This window comes from Taurulus bubalis (genome assembly GCF_910589615.1).
Source record: "Taurulus bubalis genome assembly, chromosome: 7".
NCBI classification, from domain to species: domain Eukaryota; kingdom Metazoa; phylum Chordata; class Actinopteri; order Perciformes; family Cottidae; genus Taurulus; species Taurulus bubalis.
Window position 1 is genome coordinate 12061951 of NC_136595.1, and position 16647 is coordinate 12078597.

General features: G+C 40.4%; 1 protein-coding gene across 1 annotated transcript in view; it reads left to right on the forward strand.

Moving 5' to 3' along the window:
* The window catches only part of lrp8 (low density lipoprotein receptor-related protein 8, apolipoprotein e receptor), a gene marked incomplete at both ends in the record, with an annotated part of 146157 nt that overhangs the window by 80656 nt on the left and 48854 nt on the right, over nt 1–16647 (forward strand). Inside the window, one exon of the mRNA XM_079220691.1 lies at nt 13637–13765. Within this exon, the coding sequence (XP_079076817.1) occupies nt 13637–13765 (129 nt within the window). The remainder of the gene's footprint in view (nt 1–13636; nt 13766–16647) is intronic.

Genomic DNA, 16647 nt, shown 5'->3' on the forward strand with positions numbered 1-16647 from the left:
CTTTCTGTGTCTCTGTCTTTTTCGCCACCTGCCTCTCTTATTCAATTTTCAGTCAGTGACCCCATCGTAAAAAATAGACATGTTGTCATACAAACACATTCATACAGATGCACACAGACATTTAGGAACAGAAAGTGACTCAATTCTATATAGTTGTGCGTGTGCGTGTGCGTGTCCACGACTGAAGTGTATGTGTGTGCAATCCAAGGTCACGATGATTTTCTACTTCAGAGTAGTCTAATTTGTCTCCAGTCTCTTGCTACATGCTCTTTTTAATGGAAAGCCTCTGTTGCCTTGAGCTGAATTTCCCTCACTGGCCACGCTATACACACACATACCGACCTTCCTCAGCTTCAATCATTCACTTTCACTTTATTTTTATTCGTCAGATACTTTGGTGGGATTCAAACTGTCAAAATGATCAAATTATGCAGAGCAGGTTCTTCACTTCAATGTTGAAGTTCAAAAAGTTTTTCCTTTGATTGTGAGTTACTGGCTAAACCACCAAGAGCCATGCTTATTAATCAAAGGCAGCGGCCTTTGTGTGATTGACACCTGACTCAAGGCTCTGAGTTACTCTGACTGCACGTACTTCCAAATTTCTCTCATATCTTGTTGATGTTGTGAATGATAGTTAACTTCAGGTTTGAATTATGCACTTAACTGTGACGGCTGTGCTAACTTGTCATGCTTCAATTTGAGAGACCGGATCCCGTATTCAGATACTCAATAAAACAAGGTTAAACATACAGAACACCTATATAGAATGCATGGAATTTATGTTCTGTGGTAGACATAACAAATACTTTTTCATCTCAAGACACACAGTCAAAGCAGAGCCTCTCATCACAGCTCCCACTTTTTGAAGCCTTGACTTATAAAGCCCACATCAAATACCTACTGACTTCTTCCATTGATGTTCTCCATAGTAACTGAAGCACTACTGAGGTGAAAACTGTAGCGAAGAAATTTAAACTTGGCAAAGTTTAGGGCTGCAACAATAATCAACTGAATTGATTCAAATTGATTCTAAAAAGAGTTGGCACCGGATTTCGTCATTGGTTAATTGAGTCTGTGTATGTCTGCGTGGAGGCATTAAGTCAGCTTTTGCTGCGCCTTGTGGAGCTCAGTTGATGAATTGCAGGAAATGGTGCCTTCTCCTTTTTCTTATGGAGTAAACATTATATCAAGTAATGGAGGCAGACTAACGATACAGCAGAGAAATGAGCAGAGACAAATTTCAAACAAACGTAATGGACAGCAATACCTTCGATCTGTTTTCTCTCTGTTTTGTAGCCGCGCTCAAGCTAACGTTTTTTGAGCTATCCATCAAAAACGTACACCAACGGTATTTCTGTCAGTTGCGTTTTTAAATTAACCTGTTAATGTGTTAGCAAATTAGACACAAATGAGTATATATGGAAAGAAAGAAAACTAAAAGCATTCTACAAACAGAGGATTTTTTTTTTTTCATATAAAGCATTGGGGAAAAAACGTTTTATTCAATTCATAATTGATTATCAAAGTAATAATCAACAAATTAACTGATAATCGAAACAGTTGTTGGTTGCAGACTGTTACGTCCCCTTTTCCGTCTAGGGGATAAGGGGGGAACGAACACAGGTCAGTCCAAAGAATAAAAGGAAACAAAGTCAGAAAATAGGAGTAACGAAGAAACAATATTTATTCGACGCTGGCGGTTCACAACACAAAAGAAAAGGTTCTGTCACGTGGGAGAGATTGGGGACAGCTTGTGGTCGTGCCAAACAAATAGAAATCAAGAAAACAAAACTAGGCCTAGCTCTCTACCTCTGGAAATAAATAAACAAACAAAATGGCTTCTCTAACTTCTCTACAAAAGATTGATCAAAACATATACAGAGGGAGCACCGACCAATAACCTAGTGTTTCTAGACACAAAGTACCTACCTGCACCAGTGTACAGGGTACCCCAAACTTACCTACTGCCCTCAATCTCTCACAACAAACCTTCCACCTAGCAGTGTCAGTGTGCATTCAAGAATGAACAAACAAAATCCACACCGAACTCTTCCGACCTCCTCCTTTTAAAATGGCCGACCGTCTCGCTGATTGGCCTTCACAGGTGGCAACCAATTAGCCAATAGGAACCTGTGGGGGAAAACAAGAGGGGAGAGGAGAACACAACACTGACACGTAACACAGACATATTAGTAATAAATACGTATAAATAATAAAAAAAACAGAGATCGACTGCTTGCTTTTCCAGATCCTTCCACTGTATCTCAATGGAAGTGTTGACATGTGACCTCAGTAGCCAGCTATGATTTCATTTAAAGCAGACAAGAAATCTCTTTATGTGTGAATGTTTGGCATCAAAATGTATTCTTGACAATGTGAACACTGTGGGATATGATTTAAATCTCCAGGAAAAGTGGTAGAAGATGGGATGCGCACTGCAGTCTCTGACGTAAAAAGTCACAAGCTTTGTACATCCAAACATCCACCCAACCTCCTCCCTAATACTGTTTGTGGTAGTGTGACAACATTACAACTTCCTATTCATTGTTTGTGATACACTGAGCAGGAGGTAGAGGTTGCTGGGTAGGAAAATGTAAATATAATTAGTTTTAAGCATTTTGATAAACAACCAATGCTTCTGGAAACCAACATTTCTGGTGAAGAATCTGTTTTTAGTTGTTTTCTTCAGATAGTCGTGAGTGTGTTTGTTTGTTTCCTTGTGAAATTTAGCTCATAAATAGTTGAAGCTACAATACTGAGAATTACTCTCTCTCTCTCTCTCTCTCTCTCTCTCTCTCTCTCTCTCTCTCTTCTCATACTGTAAACCCATGATATCAGTCCCTCATGTGCATTGTTCTGCTTATCTTGCCATCTTGTGGCATCTCATTAACCACAAATGTCTTTAACTTGATTTATATCAGTAATAAGTGAAAGTGTATTGATCCCTAAAGGAAGATAGAGAATAGCCACCTAGCCACAACATACACAACAGGAAGTACCCTTGACACATTGCATTTTAGCTGCCTTATGAAAGCCATTCTGCAATAACGACACACAGAGAAAGCTAAACCAAAGAGGTCCTGTGAGAAACACTCAATATATGAGAAAGCAGTTATTTATCAGAGCCGTAAGTGGTGATTATCGATGTAACTCCCACAAGCTGCACAGAGAAAGTCTCATAGTTCCAGTAGTACAGTACATGTAATGAACCAGCTCTGATAGCAGTGAACATTTGTGTTAACCCCTGTGTTGTGGTTGTGTGGGGTTGAAACAAACGTGCTTCCTGATTTACACTGGACATGGCAATCAAACAGTAAAAAACACCTACGCAGCAACAGCCACCATTTGATTTTTTTCATCAATTCCATTCTTCCGTTCAATTAGTGACCCTTGATCTTGGCTGGTTACGATTGATTGGTGGTCAATATGTTTTTGCTCTCGGAGGGCGTCTTGTGGAGCTGGAATTGTCTGATGGAATTGCTTTTGCTAGTGTTTTGGTCGTGTTTGTAAAGATCCATGCGTAACAATAATTATGTTTTCATCACACTTTCTGTCCTACATTTCATCAGGCAAAAAATAAATAAGGAGCTTCTTTTTATTTCAGTTTTATTTTCCTCCCTACCTCCCACCCTAAATTGAAACACCGGATTATGTGGTATCCAAAAGCAGATTTGTGAGACGGAATTAACAGCGTATTGGGTCAAACAGCAGGTTAAAAACAAAGAATCCGTCAGACTGGCAAACCGATCCAGTCATTTAGTCTGAAGCAGGAGGAAAGCAGTAAAAGGGAAGCAGATGGTCATAAGCTCAGATAGTCACCGGGGAACAAATTAGACCTTTGTCGCAAAAGACATTTGGCATTTCACAGTTAAATCTGCTCCATTTAAGTGTCCCAGTATGCACACTACAATGGTCCTGGCACTGGAATGCATCCATTTTTTATTTTATTAGTTAAACCTAAGTTCGACAGAGCAAAATATCCGCTGTAAGGCCTATAGCAGGGCTTCAATTAGGTCAAAATGCACAGCAGAGCGATAAATCATATGAAAAAGCAGAAGAGGAACGAGTGGAAGAAGAAGCAGCACATGCATCGTCACTAATCTTAATGCTGGTCCAACATAATTTAACAGGTGCTGAGAGATAAATAGCTGCATGGTGAAATATAACATTGTGTATAAATCAACTGTACAATATGCACAAGTATAAAAGTTAGTTTTTTGCACAGTTGTTACTAGTATAAAAATATGATTCATGTAAAAGTGTTGTGTGGATGATTCCAACAAAGACATGCAAACAGACTGTACAAAATATTCTTTGTAGGGTTCCACATTTTTCTGTCTGGAAATAGTTTTGCAATAATGAATCAAAAGTCTGATGTTTTTGAGGCCACTACACTCGCTAAAGCGTATAATATAGCTGAGCCCACCACTGCAATGACTCTATATTGCAACTTTATACAGCCAGTAGCTGTCTTATACAATTAGAAAAGTCAAGTCAGAAGCTTTCAAAAGTCAACTAGGCTCTCCACATAATTTGGCTGCCTGTTTTACATTTCACATCCCTGCCTTTGTTGCCCGACCCAGACTTTGCATAAACTGCCACAGAGGAAATAAGCTCAGTTTGCTGTCAAGTTCAGCCCCACGCTCTCTGCATCCAAAACTCTCCTCCTCCTTCCCCTCTTCTTTTAGTCTGCCTCCCTTTTTTGCCATCATTAGTTGAGATGTGGCACTCGCCACTGGCGGTATTTTTAATGCCCAATGTTTCGTCTACTAAACAACCATTAAGAGAGGCCTGTTGGAAGAAAGTGGCAATTTCCTAAGAGTGTGCTGGTGTCCCGCTGTATTTCTTCCCCCCACGGCACTGTGACAGACCCACAGTCTAGACTGTGTTAATGGTTCCACATTTAACAGGCCCCGTCTTCCCCCTCACACAGCAGAGAGAGAGCTCCAGTTTTCACTTTGCAGCAGCGTCTACTTCGGACCCCCCATAACAAACTAATCGTACCAGCTCAGAGACAAATGAGGAATCTCAGTAAACTTACTTCATAGGTGCGCAAAATAGTGGCAACGTCACAAAAACAACCTTTCATACTTACATGTGATGGGAAAAGTTGGTGTATCAGACATTTTTTTATATGACCGTTTTCTATTTGTAAAGAAAGCATTGGTTTAATGTTTCCTCTCACTGTTGCATACATCCAAGCAGAAAGCCCAAAAGTGAAGAATTAAGACCTTGGTCGTCATGGGTGTATGAGCCCCGGTCAGTGTCAGTCCTAGTTGCTTGTCTATTCCCACAGCAGCGTTTCAAAACCCCACAAGGTTCTTGTTAATCAGAGGAACCAAATGTATTTATTTACTGTGATTCATTTTTCACTTTCCAAATGTTCTGAATTTGCATAAAGTCTGCACAATATTTAAACACCAACATCAATTCTGTCTACTTTGAGGATAATCTTTAAACTTTGACTTAATCTCTTTCATTGTCACACGCTCCCTGTGGTTTTTTTCTTCTCATGTTACTCCTACATGGCTTTTATTTTCCTGTCCTCTTGTTTTGTTGCCATCTACTACTTTTGTTGTAGTTTCTCTTATCCCTGCACTTGCTCTCTCTGATCATTTTTCTCTCCTTTCTCTTGACTTTGATCTTTCTTTCTCTCAGCATACTCCCCCATTTCACTACATCAGGGCTGCAGTAATAGCAGATCAGTGTTCCAATGAAAGCCACTAATCAACACTAACCTTCATTTAAAATGTAATCTGATATTAACCACATACGCCCTTTCTGTAAATTGGATTTCACATCTGAAGGACAAGTGGGGGGTTGAGTTGGCGCTGCAGACTTAGCCTCCAAGTCCATACTGCTCATTTACATTCAGTGCCAAACTTAAGAGTCAGGAAAGTACACAGAAAAAGGACATTGATGTAATATCATACACAGCATTTTCTTTGGAAATGTTCCTATATATGTTAAACTAGTTTTGGTAGTTGATGCAGTAAATTAGCAGCCGTCCTATCCTCAAACATTTCACCTCTTAATCAAGTTATGGTGAAAACTAAATACAAATTACATCATTAGTATATTTTACCAAGTTACATTGGTTATTTTCCATCCCTTACCCTGAGAGTCAACCACTTTTGTCCTTTTAACTCCCTCTCCTCCCATAGTTGTTCTCATTGTACATGGCCATGAAACATCGTGCTCCAGTTCTCAGTGTGGTGTGAGGAAATGCAAAACACACACACATGCATTCACACATATATTATAAACAACCAAACACATGCTCAGTCATGCATACAAAAATATGTATGTAACCATCTTCACACTTATGGTACATGCACATGCAGACCGATCTCAACATGAACTCATGCATACAGTAATGCACGCTGTGCAGCACACATACACTTACATACACGACACTTATTCCATCACCGAAATAACTCGCATGAAGTAGTTGTGGCCATGAAGTGTACGCTGGATAAAGCATTCTGCTCCTGCACATTGGGAGTGATGTGTGGCTTTGTAGACATGAGTTGACAGTGTAATAGGATGGAATTGTCATTGACCTGTGAAGTTAGATCTCCGTGTCATGTAGGTTCATCAACTTGTTTCATCCATTTTCTTAACTTGACAGCTCACACTTTTGCTCTGAGGCGAGCTTTGTGCCGAATGATGCATCGTGGTTGAAGGAGGAAAACCTGCCTTTTTTAGAAACTGTGTGCGGTGCAGTGATGTGTTTTATATTTACTTGTCAAAGTGTCAGTTCAGTGGACATTCAGCATTGTTTAATCAAACTGGTGTCGCTGCACAGTATGAGGGAGGCAAACCACTCTACACAGGAACACTTGAGTAATCAGGCGGCCTCTTATGATTAATTTATTGATTAATCCGCAAATTATTTATTTTGATTAATAGCTGAATCATGTAGTCTATGAAATGTCAAAAAATAGTGAAAAATGCCCATTACAACTTCCCAGAGATATTCAGTTTGCAACGATACATGAAAAATAAAAGCTATGAATCCTGTCATATGAGAGGCAGGAACCAATGAAACAATTATCAAAGTGTAAAGTTATCAAAATAGTTAATGATATTTCTGTTGATCAACTAATGGATTAATTTAACTCATTGTTCTAGCTCTAATGTGTATATTAAATAATGCCCAACGGTTTAGAAAAGAAACCGCTCTGTATTGCCTGACCAGAGGTAGCTGTAGCGTCAGTAAAATCAGCTGGTAAGAGGGACTGCAAGGATGGGTCTATTCTGTTTTTTCAAGGGATCACATCTCTTCTCTTTGCAAGGTTGGATCACACTCCTCACTCCACAGATGACATGGAACATATGGTATGCCACCACGCACACGCTTGTAAGGAGGTGCAACAGTCTGGAACATTGCGTTGTTCCTGGTGCTCAAAAGCTATCACCTCATCCAAATCAGTATGTTGTTTTCTTCTGAAAATATACCACTATGATCTCAGAGAATATCCTTTTTTCTCGTACATTTGTGAGTTATTCACTATTTTAGATTCACCACTCTAATATTAAAGAATATCCAAGTTTTTTCCTTGGATATTTTTGTATTTTAGTTTTATCTACCTCCCTAATGGTCCTAATACGGCATTGTCTATTCCTGATGGGCACACAAACCATTACGGTCCTACATTTACATTAACAAGCCCGTGAAAATAAGACCACTGTTTAGAATGAGGTTAATGACCGTCACCATGGCGATTTCACCCACTGCAACCTATCAAAGCAGCATTAGACTTGCAAAGTCCTTACAAGCCAAATAATTGGCTCATCTATACATCTCTAGTCTTGTATGAATCATTGATTCATAAGAGCGCTGTGAGCTTAAGGCTCCCCTGCCTCCTGTCCTTTGTCTACTCCCTGCGTTTCTTCCCCTTTGGAAAGGTTACAGCACTAAAAGTAACGTATTGCATTCATAGTGCATGCACATGACTTAAAGAGATTAACCACCCTCTACCAGATCCCATTCGTTTGAATGAAATTGCAGACCCTGAAATTATAAACAACATATTCATTAAGGACCACTAAAATGCGACCCAGTCCACTTCTCTAAATGGATTACACGCACACATTTGCACTATACATCAATTTGTGTTTGTGTGCTTTTGTTTGTGCTAATGTTTGTGTGCATTCATCTCTACATGCTTATGTATCTGTGTTATTTGGTATAGAGTTGGCAGAAGAGCTTTAGAGCTGAATAAGTGAGCGAACAGATGTGTGCATTTGTACGGCAGGCCCTCGGGCCCCAATTTGATCAGATTCCAACCCAATACCTCTACGCCTCTCTCTGAGTGTGTCTCCGGAGTATCTTCCTCTAATTGCCTTGGTCCCAGTTTTTCCCTACATTGATATTCTCCATTCAGTGACCAATACATGACCCCACCTCCCCCTCTTTCATCTCACTCTATTTCATTGTTCTGATCTGCCTTATTCCCTCTTTGTTTCCCTTCTATATCCATCAATGTTTTCTTCTCCTTCATTTATTGTTCATGATTCCAATCCAGGTAACCGAGTCTAAAAATAAAGGAATCACTTTGTTGCTGAAATTCAATGGCTGAAATATTATGCGGTCTCCATATAAGCAGACGGACTCATGCCGGCACACGGTTGTGTATTGATTCAAAGGATGCCTTGGCCCTGTTTTTCCTGCAGAGTAGCCAAGCAATAACATTTTACTGTTCTCAAGCAGCCACTCACCAATTTATAGTGCAAACTCATGGCTGGAACTTAAGTTTAATTATGCTATTTCACAGACGATCAGCAGTTATCCAAACTTAAATGATGAGGTGTCAGACACGAGTTCCATGTTCACATTCTCTATACTTACTTAATGACAGTCAATATTTGTGGTCAATTCTAGTTAACATGTATTGTAGATATTCTCACAAGTTTGATAGTAAATAAATACAAATAAATAAACTGCCTTCTAGTATGCATTTTGTTTTGGAGTACATGTGGAGGCAGTTGGTATTCACGCCCACGCAGAGTATTCTGGCATTCATAATATTCCTCTGATGTGATGAGACATGGTTTTCAGATGTTTTCATAAAAAGACATTGAAGCATAGTACCTCATCAATCAACTCTGTTCTGCTCGGGGTGCATGGGAATTTCAGTGTAGCTTTAAGCATTTTATATTCATGCAACTATAATGCTTGATGCCAGTACAGGGTAAATCATCCGCGAGCTTCCATTCAACATGTGCCATATTATCACATACGCTCCTCCTATGCGCCTTTGTTTTGACGTTGTGTCTCACTGTGGCAGACAGTGACTTAAGAATGAATCATTACCTCCCGGCCTCATGCACACACCTCATGATAAATAAATTACCGTAGCATTAGCCCGCGGGGCTACGAGCCATCTGAATCAATCACCTGGGATGCTAGCTTTGATGCTAGGGAGGCAGCGAGAGAGTGAACGCGATGCTGCGCTACAATGATCCAATCCCGTCCCTCCTTGTGAAGGGAAATTAAGAAGGTAGTTAATCAAAACTTCATTAGAATACAGAGCCTTGCTCAGTCCACCCCTATACCCGGCTCATAATGCACATTTAGGCAGGCATGTGAGGAGAATAACAAGTCCCTACCACTTCTGGTTGTGGACTTGTTTGAATTAAAAGACTGCATAGTCCCCTATGTGCCAAATGAGTTTTTTGACCCCAGGAATCGCAAAGCCTATATAAATTCCACTGCACAAATTTCAAAAATACTAAGACCACGAATTTTAGGAAAATGGCTTTATTTTGAAGGACAGAGTTTTTCTCAAAATAAAATCCAATAAAACCATATAATCTCATTTAAGATTTAATTCATATATGCGCAGGTGCAGCCTGCTTCATATCAATAAGCTGACTAAATCCGCCAATTGCAGCCAATGCAAACTCAATGCAAACTTTTATTCATGCAGTTTGAGTTAGATCTTGAGGTTTCTTAACAATGAAGATTAGTGACTAGTTTGCAACATTTGACTAACGGCATACTGTCATGTGTCCTATCTTATGCCCTGCACTTTGTAATGCAGTGTCATACTGGGAAAAACAACTGCAAATACTGACGGGCAAATTCCCCTGGGGACAATTCATTAAATATGCATTATGTTAATGATAAGAAGGCACAGGGCTGAATCTATTCTTGCTAATATGCCTGTATATGTCACAGAAATGGAAGTTGAGGGGACGGTATGACCTCATGCAAGCAATTGTTTCATTTTTTTTTTTTTTGCTTCACCTCTATTACCTGGATGTATTCACTGACAGCACATGCTTGGTTGAACAGTGTTTCACACTCATCTGAATGCATACACCCACCTGGGAGCTACCGTGTCCAACCACCATCTCGTATTGCTCGCCACAAAGCTGCTCCACTGGAGCATGGGGCCAACAGCAGTTGCTCAGTTGTTACTCCCTGTAGGCCTTGGCAGCACGTTAGCGGGATGCTAACAGCCCAGCGTTTGCCTCTTTGCCCTCTGGGTGTTATAGCCCATGAAATATTCTTTCAATACAAAGTCAAATTAATAGCGATTTTAGTTAGATGCCTATGACTGGCAGCTGAGAAAAGTGTGTGTGTGTGTGTGTGTGTGTGTGTGTGTGTGTGTGTGTGTGTGTGTGTGCGTGTGTGTGTGTGTGCGTGTGTGTGTGTGTGTGTGTGTTTGTGTGTGTGCAATGTGTGTGTAAGTTTGCCTGCCATGAACATGTGTGTACAATGTGTGTCTGTACAAAGTTGTGTCATAGTCGTTTGAGTGTGTCTGGGCGACGGTACCTCAGTGGGAACAGCGGGTTGTCCTTTAACCACAAAGTTGGCAGTTCGAGGTCCAAGTGTCCTTGAGCAAGATACTGAACTCATAGTTGATCCTCAGGCTCTTTAGAGCAGGCCTCTGCTTTTTTGTTGTTGTTAATTTCCATTTTTTTACATTTTTGAAGGGATGCAACCTTCACAAAGTTTTCTGCGGTGAGAGTGGCAGTCGATATTGCACTTGACCTGGGATATGATCACAGTCTGCATTAGCTCTGCAGGCACAGACGTGTCCCCAGCTTTCTCTCGATAAGTCCATCAATGCTGTTTAGTACCTGCTCTGCCTCTGGATACACCTGTCAGCATTTAGTGAGAGGGACAAAGAGAGAGGGACAATCTGTGCTAAGCAATGACTTTTAAAAGTCTGGGGAAAGTATCTTTCCTACAACTTTATTATCAACGCCATTACCATCTGGATTGGCATAGTCAGACAGCAAAAAACCTTGATTAAAAAAAAATTAAAATGCTGAGAGGATTCGTTCTTTTCTTTGACTTGTATTCTGGTGTTAAATTTGTATTAGTGTTGTTTAAATGGCATTTTCACAAAGTTGTGTTGATCGAGACGCGCAGACATTATGGATTGCCTTTAGTTGGCATGTTTTTCCTTTGTCTTTGCAGACTGTTGATATTGCTAATTACCTTCATGTACTACCACTTATTTTTACTCAAAACAGCACACCCTTGTTTCTGCAGGCGATGTGAAACATCTCTTTGTTAGCAATTACCAATCTTCTCTGTGAATGGTCTGCAATACTCTATATTGCTATCTAATAGACTGAGGCAGCATTTTATTTTTTTTTAAACACTAGAAATGTTTGGGTAGAGCTGCTATTGTATCGTATCATATCAAAGGCCAGGAAGCAACTGAGCAGACATTAATAGTTGCAAAGTATTGTTCAAACATATAATAATAGAATATTTAAAGTGTCTTTTTCATTTTGTTAACATTATTACCCTTGGGATGAAAATCATACAATTGATTTTGTCATGATCGATGTCAATGAAGTTATCTGTTGTTCTTTCTTGTCCGTATTCAGTCATTTGATTGGCAGCTGATCCATGACTCCGCCCTTCTCAACTACCATGGCCTGAAATGGTCAGCCAGACAAATTACATCCCTTTAACCCAGCTGTCAATCACACGCGGAGTGGACTGCCCCCCTGTTGGTATGTCGGTTTGGTATGTCTGCGTAGGTTCATATTAGAGTGAGAAAGAGAGTAGCCCTTCGACTCTGCTGTCCGACACAAACACACACACACACACACACACACTTGGAGTAGGTCAATAATGTGAAACATCAGACCAGTGTTGTCTACAGTATGTAGTACAGTATTTCCAGAGCAAACACACATTGAAATTGATTGAACAGTAAGCCAAATGTCAGACAATTCGCTATTGCCGCCTTCCTCACATTGCCACACCTCCCATTGATATTTATATGATTTTAGTTTTTGCACGCGCACTGTGTTCGCTCGCTTTAAGGGGAGTTGCAGGAGGCTTTTTCTTCTCTAAAGGCCAGGTCATCCAAAAGATCAACACCAGCAAAAGACGGGAGAGAAAACTTCAAACCAGTCCAGTTCCACAGACAAATCAAATGCAAGCAGCCAAGTTTTCAATCGTGTAGAGAACATTCTGGCAGTCACCACAGGCAAGGCTGAAACCCCCAGCGTCCCTCCATGAGGAGCGGCGTTTGAATGGCAACAATTTACTCAGTACTGCTCAAAATACCGAATGAGAAGGAAGAAATACGAGATAAATAAATAGAGAATGAGACTGAAATAGGCAAATCCCAGAGGAACTATTGATCTGTGGCTGTAACACACACACACACACACACACACACACACACACACACACACACACACACACACAAACACTCAGGCTGCTTGCCAAGAAGCATGCTGGTGGTCAAATATGTATAATTGATAGACTTGCGTTTGACACAGCGCTGTAATGTAATCTGGGGCTATGGAGTCCCTGTTGTGTGTGTGTGTGTGTGTGTGTGTGTGTGTGTGTGTGTGTGTGTGTGTGTGTGTGTGTGTGTGTGTGTGTGTGTGTGTGAGTGAGAGAGAAAGAAGGACAGGGATTTGCTGCAGGGACTCAGTGTAAAGTTGATGTATTGGACGGCTGTATTTTTTCTCCCCGTACCAACCCCACGGGCTACACATGTAGGAACAATGGCCTTTTCTTCTGTAATGGACTTTCACCAAGAGGGACCACTTTCTCTCTCACACCCAGTGTGCGCGTGTGTCTATGTTTGATAAAGTGTAACACACTTACTCTCTACACAATTACATGTTTGATTAAATAAGGTTTCCCCATGTGAAAGAAAACATGACACTATATGTATGCAGTATGTATTGTAATGCATTTCTGTTTTACATTTTTGTGCAGAAGCAATTAGTTAACTAATTGTTTCTAATTAATTAATTGTGTGAGGCATTAATCAAGCAAAAATGCCAATCATTCAGTTTCGTTTGTGTGTGTGTGTGTGTGTGTTCCTGCTTCTTTGTCCCTCTGTCACTGTGTGTCCGGTTTAATTGCAGGCCTTTGAGGGAGAATTGATTGGAGCATCAAAATAACTAAGTTATCAAACTGTTTCATTGACTGACTGTCCCTTCTCTCTCTCTCTCCCGCCTCCTCCCCGTTTCTTTTCTCATTTCACTCTGCCCGTCTTCGTTCTCTGTCCCTCTGTGCTTCACTTCCCTTCCATCCATTCCTCCCCAACTTTTTTATCTGCTATCCATTTTCCTTTTCCCTCCCCTGCTATTCCCGATGCTCTCTCTCTCCCTCTTCACCTCCACCCGCTCACCACAGGCCGACAGACCTGTCCACCAGAGAAGTTTGATTGCGGAGGGGCTGCCAGCAAATGCGTTTCGTTGTCATGGCGATGCGATGGAGAGAGGGACTGTGAGAACGGTGCAGACGAGGATCAGTGCGCTGCAGGTAAGCTTGTGGTGAAAATACAGAGGAACAGGAAAGAGTGTTTTCTTTAAGATTTATTGGAACTCAACGTTGGTTTCCTGTCCCTCATTGGTGGAAGAAGTCTAGAAAACCTTTAACTTATAAGCTGTTGAGTAAACTGCTCTTCTGTAAATATCCTTTTTCTACTGGAAAGTTTAGCAGATGATCATTGATTAATCTACTGTTCTATTTGTTTAGTGTGTATGCTATTTGATTAATACAAAACACAAATACTTTGATCCGCTGGATTTTTTAATCTGCTCAACGTACTGTTTTATAATGCTACAGGTTCTTCAAGTTTTCAAATGATTAAAATTACATTTTAGAAAAGTGTTATCAAGTCTTTTGAAGTGCATACGAAGCACTTGATAATACACTTAAGACCTTGCAAAATTGTATACTGGAAAAGGATTTGAAGGAGACAACAGAGGTGAACAGAGACTCTGCGTAGACGTTTTCCATATGCTTTTACCTGGGCCGTCACAAATCTGTGCCGCCGGAAGCAAAAAAGTCAAATGTTTCATCCCTTCATGTACTGTATCTATATATATATATATATATATATATATATATATATATATATATATATATATATATATATATATCTTCTGTTTCTTTTCTTCCTCGGCTCAATCTTGTCCGTGTTCTTGGCTGATGCTCGATGAGCTGGAAATATGTGAAAAGCACTCTCGCTCTGCAGACTGGGAGATCTGGGCCCGGAGTGTTAAACGGAATAGAAAACCAGTTATGCATCTTGAAAGTGTGTTTTTCAAGATGTGTCCAACACAACAGGTTGTGCTGTGTTAACTGACATTCAAAAACCTCCTTGACGAGGCATTGGTTTTGTCGAGGAAGGTGCAGAGTGCATCATGCTCACTGCCGAGGGCTGCTGGGACACTTTCAGTGTTTTTATAGCTACAGGCTCTTACATGTAATGTTATGTAACGTGCGGGTGTGTTAGGGGCTGATGAATTGTAGCCAATCCTATTTGCTCCCAATTGCAACACCAGTACTGTCTCTTCCATGTACCAAACAAAGATGGAGCCCACCGTCTCATTCTTAAACACAAATTGTCACACACAACACACCATGCTGTAGTCATAGAGTAGCAGGCATAAGACATGACTAAAGAGGAACAGGTTCATGCTATATATGCATACCGCATTTACCCACACAACATGTTTTGGTCTTGGTTTCAATCATTCTGCGAAATTGTATTTCAGCGTTGGATATCTCTGAGGCTCATACACGAGGCTTAGCATACGTTACAGGAAACCTACAAACCAGCTTTGTGACCGCATATACACACACACACACACACACAAACTCAGATTGCTTCATCTGCACAAGTCATACTGTACGCTTGCATCACATTACTATATCCACCCCACATACTCACAGCTGGGATTGAAGCTGTGAAAAGGGTATTGATTTTCATCAGCGCAAACATCTGGCCCACAGCATTATTGATTACAAACCTGTGACACACACACACACACACACACACACACACACACACACACACACACACACACAAATAAACACACACACACACACACACACACATGCACACTTCATTTTCTATAAGAATATAGATTGCATGGCATATTTCCTCTTCGCTAAACCTTTGTTTGGTTAGATGGAAAACGAAACCACTTTAAATGTATATGCACACACAGTTTCTGAATGGCTGTATGGACATCTTTATGTGGGTGTCTTGGTGAGAGCAAGTATGACTTTCAGACATTCAGGGAGATTATATTTTTGTGGAGTGAAGGTGAAGTAATTCTCGCCAGTTGTAGTGTAAAGGCAAGACTAAACGTAGCATGGGAGAGGCCTCCTCCAGAAGTAAAGGGCAGCGTGTGTCTAATGCATCTCAGTTTTCATAATGTTTGCTTCAACCCTCGGGCACTGTGACATTTAGACATTCTCATGCTGTAAGTAATGCACAAAATGCATTTATGTACACTGCAAGGACGTGCAAGTGCATGTATAATTAAGGACACACACACTGTGAGAATGCTCCTGGACACTAATTACGTCTCAATCTTTCCCATACATGCACTCCCAAATATGCTTACTGTCAAATAGAGAAAGTTAAACTACCATTTTTAAATTAACTTTACCGATTGCGGAGGCAATTTAGATAAAATTGATATCCAAATTGTAATTAATTTAGATTTTGAGCTGTGCAATCTCATCGCTTTGAACACCCTGGGGGAAGCATTTGTACCATAATGTGTAGCTTTGAAACCATAAATCATGGTTTACTATCAGAAGCTAATCATACCAGTCAAGCACATGTGATGTCGACTCTACTCTGTTAAATTTGTGTTAAACCTCATTGATCGTCTCCACGTTTTGATCATTTCTTATCCAGTCGTTTCTTTTTCTTTCACTTTCTCAAAAGTTGTGAAATAGTTATAAACACCTCTCAAAATAGCCCAGTTTTGCTAATATATTATTTTGAAAAATGTATCTAAATTATTTGGTTCAACCTAAATTATTCAAAACATGACATGTAGAATTTATCTCAAATATGCTTCATTTAAAAAATTGTGTTGACATTTTCTGGTCGGGTGGAGAGAAACATGTCTCCATTTAATTGTCGCTGTTCCCCCTGTTGTTGGTCCTCACTTCCTCTGGATATGATCATTGGTCTCCATCGTGGCCGTAAGTTGTCAGAGTGCAGACTGCTAGTACACAGCGTGATCACGTCAGGGAGTTGGTGGCAACGACCTAATGAAAACAGCCGCTGTTGATTTAGTCATGCAACCCATGCTTCCATTGTTCACATACCATTTCTGTCTCTCTGATGTACAGTATAAACTGTCTCAAAACAAGAGCGCTTTCTCTTTTCTCTC